Raw genomic sequence first — 12,257 nt, forward strand, 5'->3', positions numbered from 1 at the left:
TTCTTGTAAGCAGCCAATAGATAGGTCTTGATTTCTTATCCATGTAGCCAGTCTGTATCTTCTAATTGGAGAATTTAAGCCATTTGCATTTGAGATTACTGTTGATAACTAACTTGGCTCTGCCATTTCCTATTGTTTGCTTTGGATTTCCTTTGTGCTTTTACTGGGAGATTTTCTGCCTTCACATTCTTTATAATGATGACTATATCTCTGTGTTTCTGTATATAGCACATCCTGAAGGATCTTTTGTAAGGCTGGACAAGTGGTGATAAATTCATCTTCAGGGCTGGCACCGTGGCTCATTTGGCTAATCCTCCACCTGTGGCGCCGGAATCCCATATGTGTGCCGGGTTCTAGTCCGGGTTGCTCCTCTTCCAGTCCAGCTCTCTGCTGTGGCCCAGGAAGGCAGTGGAGGATGGCCCAAGTGCTTGGGCACCTGCACCCACATGGGAGACCAGGAAGAGGCACCTGGCTCCTGGCTTCGGATTGGCATAGCTCCAGCTGTAGCGGCCATTTGGGGGATGAACCAGTGGAAGGAAGACCTTTCTCTCTGTCTCTCTCTCTCACTGTCTGTAACTCTACCTGTCAAATAAATAAATAAAAAATCTTTTAAAAAAATTCATTTCTGTAGACTCGGCTCCTGGAGATGTGTGTGCTTTTGATAGGGTCATGTTTCCCTGTTTCTTCATATCCCTATTTTACTGTGATTTGGCCATTTGAAAAGCAGCTATCTCTGCCAGTTGATTTCAGACTGGCTTTGTACCAGAAGATCTTTAACAATCAGCTCAGCTACAGAGAGCCTCCCAAGCCATTTCTGATGGGTGTGTGTTCTCTGGGCTTGGGTGTGTAATTTTCCAAGTAGAAACGTTTGCCGGTTCATCTCTTACTGCCTTTGCTGCCTGTCCACAGTACTGCAGGTTCTCTGGAGCTGTTGGAATTACTGAGCTCTCATTTGTTCTTAGTAATCCCTAGGCATATAAAGTGTGCTGGTTGCCCATGACTCTCAAATCAGTCCAGACACTATGCCACAGCACCGGCTCCTACCTCCGAGTCTTAAGTGTGAGTCTGGCATAACCTTGGGCCCCGCTTGGCTGCTCTGTTGAGCCCAGCAGCTGTGCGCCAGGAAATCTCCCAGCAGATCTCTTGTTGTAAGAAGGATCTCAGGCTCTAGTGCAGGAGTAGGACCTCCAGGCCCATTGGCACCACAGCCTCAGCTTTCCTGAAGGCTGCCCTTGAATGCATTCACTTTGTTGCTGACTCCTTGGTCCTATCTGTTTCTTTCATGGCATCAAATCTGTCACTGGCGCTTCTCAGGGGAGACCTTGGGAGGACCTGCCTTTGTCTCAGGGGGCTTGATCTGCCCCTTTCCCCTTCATCAGTCCAATCCTCAGAAGTGGTGGCAGTTTCTCTTAATTTCCAACCTCATTCATTAGATACAAGTGCCATTTCTGGGAACCCTTGGGAGGTGGGAACATAGATGTACTTGCTCGGGCCACCGTCTTAAAAGGAAAACCCTAGGATGGCTTTCTTTTCTTTTCAAGATTTATTATTTATTTGAAGAGTTAGGGAGGAAGAGAGGGAGAGAAAGACAAAGCGATCTTCCATCCCCAGGGCTGAGCCTGGCTGAAGCCAGGAGCTTCATTCAGGTTTCCCACCTGGGTGTTGGGGACCCAAAGACTTGGGTTATCTTCCACTGCTGTTCCCAGGCTATTAGCAAGAAGCTGGTTTCGAAGTGGAGCAGCTGGAACATGAACTGGGCCCATGTTAGATGCCGGGGTCGCAGGCTGTGGCTTTACCCACTGTGCCACAATGCCAGCCCCACCGAAGGTGGCTTTCTAGAGAGCATAATTTCATAATTTTTAGAAATTCTCTGCTCTATTAATAATTTTTGAAAATTGGCAGTTGGCATTTTTTTAAGAAGGCTCTTTTGTGCCCATGTGGCTGAGCTCTGAATGGGAAGCACCGATGCCACAGACACCACCACTGTAGGCATCAGGTTAGCCTCTGAGATTTCTGAGGAGCTGACTCTCAATTTGCATTTTTCCGTTTCAGAAGAGACAAGGTTGGGGACACACTGCCACAGAGCACAGGTGCAATAGCCGATCACATCACGAAGGTTTCTTTTTGGTTTTACAACATAAATTGGTTCTGCTCCGTCTCTGCACCTGGCACAAGCCTCCCAGCGCCTCCCAGCCCTGCGGTGGCCATGGGTGAGCCGCGGCGCCGGCGCCTCTGTGTGTATTGGTGTGAAGATTCTGCCCCTCTCCGCACCCTAGCCCACGGTTGCATTTCTCCTTTACTCTGCTCGGGAGATCATTTTGCCAGTTTGACCTCAGAAGACCGGTGGTGGAGGATCACAGACTTGGCCCGTATGTGATATATTTTCATAGACAGGCTTTTCCGCCCACCTGTTCTTTCCAGGTGTATCTTTCTCCAAATGTGAGTAAATTCCTGTTTGATCTCCGGTTTTTTTATAGACCTAAACAAGCCAAGATAGCTGAAATACTTTTTTAAAGGAATTTTACTTATTTATTTATTTATTTGAGAGTTAGGGTTACAGACAGAGAGAGGGAGAGACAGAGAAAGGTCTTCCATCTGCTGGTTCTCTCCCTGGATGCCTGCACTGACCAGAGCTGATCTGATCCGAAGGCAGGAGCCAGGAGCTTCTTCTGGGCCACAATCTGCTCCTTTCCCAGGCCATAAGCAGAGAGCTGGATTGAAGAGGAGCAGCCAGGACACAAACCAGTGCCCGTGTGGGATGCCGGCACTGCAGGCGGAAGCTTAGCCCACTACGCCACAGCGCTGGCCCATGAAATCTTTTTTCCCAGATCAGTTAACATAAAGCAGTTCCCAACCGGGGATCAGGGTGGTTGTGTGGGAAATCTAAACTATTTTAAGAATTGATCTTTTTGAGACACAGTGTTGTAAATGTTACTTAGGTTTCTTGGATGGAGCACATGATTTCCTTCATCCATTGTGACAACGTAAGTTCTGGGTCCTGTGTAAAAGAAACCAGGAATAAGAAGGGGTGTGGGGGGGGCGGGTCTCATTCATCCCTTCCTGGCCGCGCAGAGGTGACCGCGGTGTCTGTGCTTCTCCCGCTTCCCGGAAGCTCGTCCGCTGCTGCAGCTGTTTGTGTCTCCGCTGTGCTGTCTTCCCACCCCACTCCCAAGTATTCACGGCTGTTTGCCGAGACCTGATGAGGGCAGGGGAGTGTGGACGGGGAGAAGGAATTTGCGAACACCAGCTGATTAATCAGCCAGGGGCTGGCGACGCTTGGTGCAGCGAGTAAAGCCGCTGCCTGCAGTGCCGGCATCGCCAGCATCTCATATGGGCACTGGTTTGAGTCCTGGCTGCTTCTCCTCTGATCCAGCTCTCAGCTAATGGCCTGGGAGGGCAGTAGAGGATGGACCAAGTGCTTGGGCCCCTGCACCCACATGGGAGACCTAGAAGAAGCTCCTGGCTCCTGGCTTCAGATCGGCCCAGCTCCGTCCATTGCAGCCATTTGGGGAGTGAAGCAGTGGATGGAAGACCTTTCTGTCTCTCCCTCTCTCTGTCTGTGGCTGTACCTCTCAGATAAATAAATGTTTGAGAAACAGTGAGAGGAAATAGTCGGGCACATGAGGGGTGGTTAGGGAGCGGTGGATGGCGGCTCCAGGTGAGCAGGCTGGCCCCACCTTTCGGCAGAATGAATGGATGCCAAGTGACCAGTTCCCTCCACTTCTTTCACACTCAGACTCCAATCAGAACGCCCAATTCTCTGAACTGCAGGTGGCGTGGTTTCAGTCTGGGTGGCAGGGAAGCAGCGTGAGCCACCGCCTGCTGCCTGCTGGGATGTGCACTAGGAGGAAGCAGGATCTGAGGCAGAGGAGTGAGGACGTAAAGCAGGCATCGCAGGCGGAGACAGAAGCTGCTGCACCAGACCCCCGCCCCGCAGGGGAGATTCATGAACATCCCACGTGGAAACCACACCCTCCACATCCTCGTGGCCTTGTCCTGCTCCCGAGGAACAGCTGCCATGCTTCCCAGGTGCCTTGCCGCCAACATGCCGAGCCTTCCTTCGCAGGGTGGTTTCCCAGTTTCCCACCAGGGCACTGGGGAAGATGTCATAGGGACAGATTTGTTAGGAGAATGGAGGGGGCTGCTGACCTGCTCACCGTGGGGGTCTGGCCACTTAAGGCCTCACAGTTTCTGAAGAACACCTGAAATTTATTTCCAGCCACTAATTTGAGTACAGTCGTGACCTAATATTTCCACAGAAGGTATAAAATTATATCTCAGCGCCGTGGCGCACTAGGTTAATCCTCCACCTGTGGCACCGGCATCCACCTGGGCGCCAGGTTCTAGTCCCGGCTGCTGCTCCTCTTCCAGTTCAGTTCTCTGCTATGGCCTGGGAAAGCAGTGGAGGATGGCCTAAGTGCTCGAGCCCTGCACCCACATGGGAGACCAGGAAGAAACACCTGGCTCCTGGCTTCGGATCAGCATAGCGGCCATTTGGAGAGTGAACCAACGGAGGGAAGACCTCTCTCTCTCTCTCTCTCTCTCTCTCTCTCTCTCTCACTGTCTGTAACGCTACTGTCAAATAAAAAAATTATATCTCAGTATTTTAATATTAAGAAAGGCTGGTGAAGTTGAGCGTTTTCTGAATAATTCATTTCTCCTCGTTGGTTATATCCGGGTCCCTGTCAGCTCAGTTCCTCCGGCTCAGGATTCCAGTGGGTGTCGCTTGGTCTGTGCTGTCTCGCCTCCCTGTTTGTCCTGCTGCAGATCTCTAGCGAGTCCCTTGCAGTGTCGTCTTTGGCCATGGCCGTGACGTTGCAGTGAAGGCTGCCTGTCCCCGGTCCTCTCCAGGTTTCTTGTGAATACCCGGCCGTGCGTGGCCGGCCCTGGTTTTCCAGTTCTCTGATGGAATGGTGGCTGGCTTGGCCTGGTGCCGATTGCCTCACTGGTCCATGCTTCTCTCCTGAGAATAGCACTTGTCATGTCTCCCTCGTCGTCCTTTGGAAAATACCACAGTAAAGGATTCGCATTTTTCAGCCATCTCCGTTGTCAGTAATTCAGCATGACATTTCTTAAATGCTGTTCCCTCTCCTTCATCCATTTTTCTTAATACCTTTTTAATTATTTCTTAGCTTAAAAAATCACAGCTTTTAATACTTAGCCATCCATGGCACCATCCCAGAAGCAGCTGGACTCTTAAGACTGTTGAGGTGTTGGGGGGTGGGGGGGTGGGGAGAAGGTAATCCTGGATCCCAAAGAAGGTGCTAGATTTGGGGAAGCTTCAGTAGGTGGAGGCTGCACATCGGAGGGGCAGGAATACCTGTGGGTCAGTGCCGTTGGCTCAGTTACAAGTCTCATCATTCTGTAACAGAGCGCCTGCGCAGGGAGCTGGTGCAGATGGGAAACAGAATGGCCAGGTTTGGTGTTTCCCAGATCATACTGATAGACTCTGCGTTCTGTGAACCTGCCCTATGGGGCATGGAGTTTGCAGTGTAAGGTCATGATCAACCACAGTCAGTCAGCCAATCAGTATTCACATTGATTATCACAGCACCAAAGAAACTGAGCCAGGCACTACTGGGGACATCGAGAACTCCGGGGACCTTAGGCTGAAGACCATGTGTGTTCCGTCCAAGTCAGCCTGAAGCCCAAAGCCCAGAGCGGTTTTGCACTCTCTGAATTAAGGCACATGTAGAAAAATGTTTTCTTTGGAAATAAACTTGATTTTTTGATAAAACATATTTTGATAAAACACTTGCTGTTGATGGGTGAGAATAAAACAAATGGGTCAACAGTTATTGAACAGGCCACAGTGAGGTAGTCTACATGTAACTCACTGGCCTGCTAACCTTTGATGCTCTTCAGGCCAATGATAACTAATTACAAAATGCCTGATTTGCTTATGGCCTTGTCTAAATAACGTCAGAGTTTGTGAAATGAGGAGGCTTCCATAGCCTTGGCAGCTCATGGGAAGAGCCTCGAGTGATCACTGGCATCATAAATAAGAGTGTCAATTGTTAAATCAACAACAGGAGTCACTGTGCACTTGCTCCCCATGTAGGACCTCTGTCCTTAATGAGTTGTACTATGAGAATTAACGGTAAAACTAGTCTTCAAACAGTACTTTATACTTTGTGTGTCTGTGTGGGTACGAACTGTTGAAATCTGTACTCAGTATAGAGTTGGTCTTCTGTATAGAAAGATAATTAAAATGAATCTTAATGAAGAACAGGATGGAAGAGGGAGTAGGAGGTGGGATGGTTTGGGGGTGGGAGAGCGGGTATGGGGGAAGAACCACTAGAATCCAAAAGTTGTACTTAATAAATTTATATTTATTAAAGAAAAGCTTTCTATAAAAAAAAAAGCAAAGCAAAACAAAAGAAAATTGCGAAGGACCCGGGTTGTTGGGTGCCAGTTTGCTTCCTTGCACAGCCGGTCTGCCGCAGCACATCAGTGTATCTTCTTCCTTGTTTCAGCATGCCCTCCTGGCTTTGAAGTTCATACTCGCGTTTGCCATACCTGATAAGCCCCGGCATATCCAGATGAAACTGGCCAGGCTGGAATTCGAGTCGCTGGAGGCGCTCAAGCAGCAGGTAAGAGCAGCTGTCTTGTCAGCTGGGTGCATTTCAGCAAGTGACAGGAAACAGTTCCAGGAGTCACTGTTAGCACGGCCAAGCTAGCACTCAGCCAGAGAACAAGCAGAGATATGTAAGCATCACCCCAGCACGGCTCCCCACAGTTTATAAAATGCTGTCTTGTAAAGAAGCATTAAGGGAGGAGAAGGAAATAAAAGAAACCCCGAGAAGTACCCTGCAGAGAAGGAGAAATGAGAACATGTGGTAAACGCACCCACATGGCCGTGAAAGGAAATACTTCGTCAGTGACTTCCATGTTCTACCAGGGACCAACACAGTGAAGGGGGCGGGGGACGAGTCTGGCTGAATTCACCACTTGGTGATTGTCTGCTTGTAGGAGAGCGAGAACAGAGAGGCAGAGGTTGCTAGTTGGCCTGAGCTGCTTATCTCCAAGGACGTGGGAACTGCAGGCAGGAGGAGATCGGGAAGGCGTGGCACCTAAGAGGCCCCTGTTTGGGTCCAGGACCTGGTAGATTCACACAGTCTCTGACCTGCAAGCCACTTCACTCAGGAATATCCTGGTGTGTGGGGATCTGGGAGGAGGAGGCTACCTGAGCTGACCCTCTGACAGAAGCCAGGACTCCGAGGGCAGTGTCCCAGATAAAGAGCCCCACACTGGAATAGTCCCCACTGCCGAGTGGGTGGGGCGACCCCAGAAGAGCACTCGTAATCAGAGTCAGGAAAGGAAAAGCTGGCCTTCCATCAGAGCAGGGCATGTGGTGGAGGCTGGAGGCTGGCGGGCCCCTGTGAGCCACATGTGGGCCAGCCCGGGGGTCGGGGTCTTTCCCCATGGTCAGACCCCAGGTAGAGAGGCAAGTTACTATGCTTACCTAAAATCATTTATTGCCTTTCATAAGGAGTAACCAATTAGAAAAGATGAGTGAAGTAAAAACAACCGTTTTCAGGGAGAAAACCCAAATATAAAGCCTTCAGATGGTAGCTTCTGAAAACAATATGGATTTTTGCTATGAAAAACACTTTTTAAGAACTCTCCTAGAATCAGAATGTTCAATCTCAGTGCCAAGTATGTAGAAATAAACATCTGAGAATAGCAAGGAAAGTTTTGGAAAAGAAAAAAAACCTGGAGATAATGTCTCTGCCAGATGTGAAAATGCACTCTGAGCAGCACACCCCTTACGGCGGTGCGTTTAGAGTTAGAGGAGCAGACGGGGAGTCGGACAGAGCAGAGTTCACACTGGGGTTAAGTAGATGATGAAAGTGACAGTTTGTGTCAGTGGAAAGAAGGATTATTTGTTCCACGATTTGGTGATGAACAGCTATTTGGGGAGATTACTGTGCTTTGTTACACCTCCTTCTTTATAAACCCCCATCACCAAATTCACATCGTTGAGAGATTTAACTGTTAAAAACTTGAACCAAAAAGCAGTGTATGAAAAGCCTGTGTAGACCTTCCTGCCAGAAATGCCTTCCACGTGAGGACAGAAGCCATAGTCAGATGCCGATCAGCATGATTTAAAACTTCCACTTGGCAGAACACAAGTCAAGAGATAAATGGGACAGGCTGGGGAAGAAATTTCATATGGGGCGAAGAGTTAGCCTTGAACTCAAAAAACGTTTCCACGGTTCGTCAAAAGAGATGTTCAGTCCCGCTGAGAATGAAGGAAAGGTAGCTTCCAGCCGCAGTGAGATGCTGCCCTGCACCTCTTCTAGCAGAGACCTGCTGAGAACCCCATCCTCTTTGCATGTAGGGAAATGGACTTTTTTTTGGTATATGCTAGAGAGAGGTGAAAGTGAGGTCAGCCTTTCTAGAGTACAGTCGAATCGAAGTTGAGATTATTCCGGAACATTAAGTAACTCTTGTTTCGGTTGTATCTGCAAAGTATACCAAAATACAGCCTTTAAAACATTTTAAAAGCAAACATCTGAGATGATGAAATTTCTCAGTAGGAGAGTGGTTAAGTAAATTACGGTGTATCTGTATAATAAAATTCTGTGAATGTGCGTTTTAGAGAAAGATCTCTCGCTGCTGGGTGTGTGTGTGTGTGTGTGTGTGTGTGTGTGTGTGTAGCCCACCATCACATTGATCGTCAGATAACTCCTTGAATTCCCTTAGACCCTTTCCAGGCATTTGCAGGTGCCTCTTCCGTGCCCGCCCCCTCCTCCTTCGGCCTCCTTTTCTGCAAATATCCCCGTGCATTTGTGTTTAAAGAAAAGACCAAAAAATGTCAGCAGCAGGTGAAGTTGCTGGAGAAATGCTTGTTTCCACTTCAGGGGTCTTGGAGCATGAGGCCGTGGACCAGGCGTGGAGGCCAAGTTGTCAGGCCAGGCCAAGTGAGCCGTGTGATTTCCTCAGGGAGGGGCAGAGACCCCCAGCAATGCAGGACAAACCCACACGGTGCTCCTTTGACACCCAGTCAGTATTCGAAAGTATTGGCTCAGCTTTCGTGTCGGGGAGGGGCTGAGAGGCCCTGGGTGAGGGGCAGAGAGGAGGGATGAACCAGAGGGGTGGGCGGATCACAGCCCTGGGTACGGCCAGGCCCCTCAGACTGTGCAGGGGTGAACGAGCTCAGTTTTCAGATGTCCAGCTGCCGCTCGTCCCAGCGCTTTCCTGAACCCCGGTTCTCCTGTCTGTGCAGCCTCTCCTTGTCCCGTTCCTCCCTCCCACCTGGCAGAAGAAAGGCGCACCTCTTTCCTGTCTTAGGCCTGCCTGCCTTGTGCCCCGTTCCCGGGATGAAACCTGCCAGGGTGGCAGAGAACCTCTTCAAAAGGGGGGTGCCATGGGCTGAGCTGCCTCTGACACAGGCGCCCGGTCTCCTGCCCACCCAGACCAAATCTGTCCCCTGAAGAGACGCATTTCTCAAGTGTATCCAGAACTCTGCTTCATAATGGCTCGTCAAAATGTGTGTGTGTGGGGGGGTGGGTTTTTAAGTCATTTTTGCACCAGCAATGCTTCAAATAACCAATCAGTCCTTTTAAATACTCAATTGGGAGCCTTTGTATCCTGGGAAATTTTGAAAGGATTTGAAGCTCCAGTTTATGAGTATTTTACCACAGCAAAGTGAGAGTGCTTCACAGGCATGTGAGGGACAGATACACACACATGCGTGGGAGAAATAGAAAGAAAATATAATTTCAAAGCAGGAAAGGGGAAAAACAAAAATTTTACTAACAAGAGTGTGGTCATGTAAGTTTTAAATAGGTGATGATAGCGTGAGCATCACCATGATATTTAAAATGCCTCAGTATCTTTAAAAGAATGGCTTCACACCTGGCTCCTGGCTCCTGGCTCCTGGCTCCTGGCTCCTGGCTCCTGGCTCCTGGCTCCGGATCGGTGCAGCATACCGATGGCCACTTGGCAGCAGCGGGTGGGGGGGGGGACCTCCCTCCCTCTCTCCCTCTCTCTCCCTCTCTCTCCCTCTCTCTCTCACTCTCACTCTCACTAACTGCCTGTCAAAAAAAAAAAAAAAAAAAAAAAAGGCTTCATAGTTGAAGTGTCAATATTTGCCAGATGCTAGGAAATACATTTTTGCAGCTGTTTAATTTATGATGAAAAATTCTGGATGCCTATTTAAAATTCTGTGCACATGGCATCTGAAACTTTTTAGGGCCTAAGTAAGCAGAAAAATAATTGTGCATTATTGTCCTTGCAAGACTTTCAGTTCATCAGGCTTTATCTCTGGTAATTTTTGTTTTAGAAAAAAATATTTATTTATAGTTGAAAGGCAGAGAAACAGAGCAGGGAGTGGGGGTGGAGGGGAGATAGAGATCTTCCATCTACTGGTTCACTCCTCAAATGACTGCAACAGCCAGAGCTGGGTCAGGCCAAACCCAGGAACCTGAAGTCCAGCTGTGTTTGCCACATGGGTGGCAGGGGCCCAAGTACTTGCGCCATCTGCTGTTGTCCCGGGCGCTTTAGAAGGGAGCGGGATTGGAAGTGGCGCAGCCGGGACTTGAACCAGCGCTCATATGGGATGCAGTCATATGGCACTGCAGGTGACCACTTAATTGGCTGTACCACAAAACTGGCCCCCCTCTGGGGATATTTTGTAGATGGGGCAGCAACTTCCTGGCTACTGTGTGCAGATCTGAACTCCAGCTCAAGGTGATACCCTGCACATGTCAGTTAAGCTTTCCTGTCAGGATTTTTAGTTACTGCATGTTCGTCTATAAAAACAGGTTTTTAAAATTGACAGTGGATATTATCAACATGTCCCCATTTCACATTGATGTGAAATGCTTGCTACAGTTCTGCTGGCTGTGCCACTGGGGGCGCCGTGGGCTGCTGTGTTTGTCATAGATGTGGCTGCACAGCCGCTCAGTTCATCTCAGCTCGGAGACCCCTCCCCCCGTCTTCAGGCACACTCTGCCTGTGAGTGTAAGACGTATTTAAACTCATCTCCTTGGGCTTGCTGGACAGGCATGTCACCCTGCCCTGCGTGTGCCGCTTGGTTGTGTCTGGCCATGGGCTTGGCGGGAGCCACGGTGCGTGCCGGCGTCAGGATCCCCTAGGGCCCTGCAAACCCAGGAGGAGCATTGCTCCCTCCCTGTCTGTGCGTCTTTTCTGTTTCTTTAAATCCTCCAGCTCAGGATAAAAGTCCCAGGTAACAGCTGGGCAGAAGGCGCAGCGGCTGGCCCCCAGTGCGGTCCCCGGTCCCTGCGCGGCCAGCACCGATACAGGCTGCTGCAGTCTGTGCTGCCCCCAGCCACACACATGAATTCTCATCTCCCTGGTGGCCCAGGAGGTCCTGGGCAGTCTAGGACTTTGCGAAAACTTCCACTAACCAGTGACATTTGGGGTCCACTTGCTGAGCTGGTGCCGTTTTAGGACACAGAATTTTTCCTCCTTTTTCTCATACCTGACACTTGCCTGCTTCATAACTCAGTGTGGCCTTGGGTCCCGGGTTCCTCCCACATCCAGAAGCAGAGAGCTTCTGCTAACTACCCTGGCCGGCGTGTGGGCCCGGATCACAGAGCACTTAATAAAAACACATCTAGAAATAAATCCCGCTGATACCCGGCCTGTCACGGGGCACCTTCTGGTGAGTGGCCGGAGGTCGACACTTGCCATCAAGAAGTTGTTGCCCTCAGTAGAAGCTTGTAATACTGAGGAGTAATCGCCACGTAGTGTTTACATTTCTGTCGCTGCTTTTAACTCAGCTCCCATTCTATGGACAAAGTAGGATGGAGAAATTGAAGTCATCACACATTTCTTCCATAGGATGGTGCCTTTCAAATCTAAAACATCAGGAAGTGCAGGTTCTTAGATCCAGCTCCTGAACATTCTGATTTCCTGATTCCAAGGTGGGGGCCCCAACCCCTCCTCCTGCTGCTCCAGCCCCCGTTTCCCCAAGCCCTGCCCTCCCCAAACAAAGTCGGAACCCAGGCTGGCCAGGCCAGGCAGCTGAGTGCCAAGAATGCACATGTTCTAGACCGATTTCTGCTGCCTGAGGCTTTTTGCACCTCCCTATTTAGTTCTACAAATTGTAAGGCTGAATTCAGTGGACTGTGGAACCAGCAGTGCCAATGGTTATAATGCAGGAGTCCTGGGGCTCAGCTGGTGGTGGGCAGCGTGTGTGGTGGTGGGGGAGAGGGGAGATTCTAGGACAAATGTGGAAAGGAAATGTACCAGAAATGGAGTTTGTTGGGGTATCTGTACGGAAA

General features: G+C 49.7%; 1 protein-coding gene across 10 annotated transcripts in view; it reads left to right on the forward strand.

Annotated features, from left to right (window-relative positions):
- The window catches only part of ANO10 (anoctamin 10), a 198,046-nt gene that overhangs the window by 146,600 nt on the left and 39,189 nt on the right, over positions 1-12,257 (forward strand). For all 10 annotated transcript variants that reach the window (XM_051851848.2, XM_070050949.1, XM_070050954.1 and 7 more), the window contains one exon: positions 6,477-6,593. In XM_051851848.2, coding sequence (XP_051707808.1) covers positions 6,477-6,593 — 117 coding nt within the window. The remainder of the gene's footprint in view (positions 1-6,476; positions 6,594-12,257) is intronic.

This window comes from Oryctolagus cuniculus, chromosome 10 (assembly GCF_964237555.1).
Source record: "Oryctolagus cuniculus chromosome 10, mOryCun1.1, whole genome shotgun sequence".
NCBI classification, from domain to species: Eukaryota; Metazoa; Chordata; class Mammalia; order Lagomorpha; family Leporidae; genus Oryctolagus; species Oryctolagus cuniculus.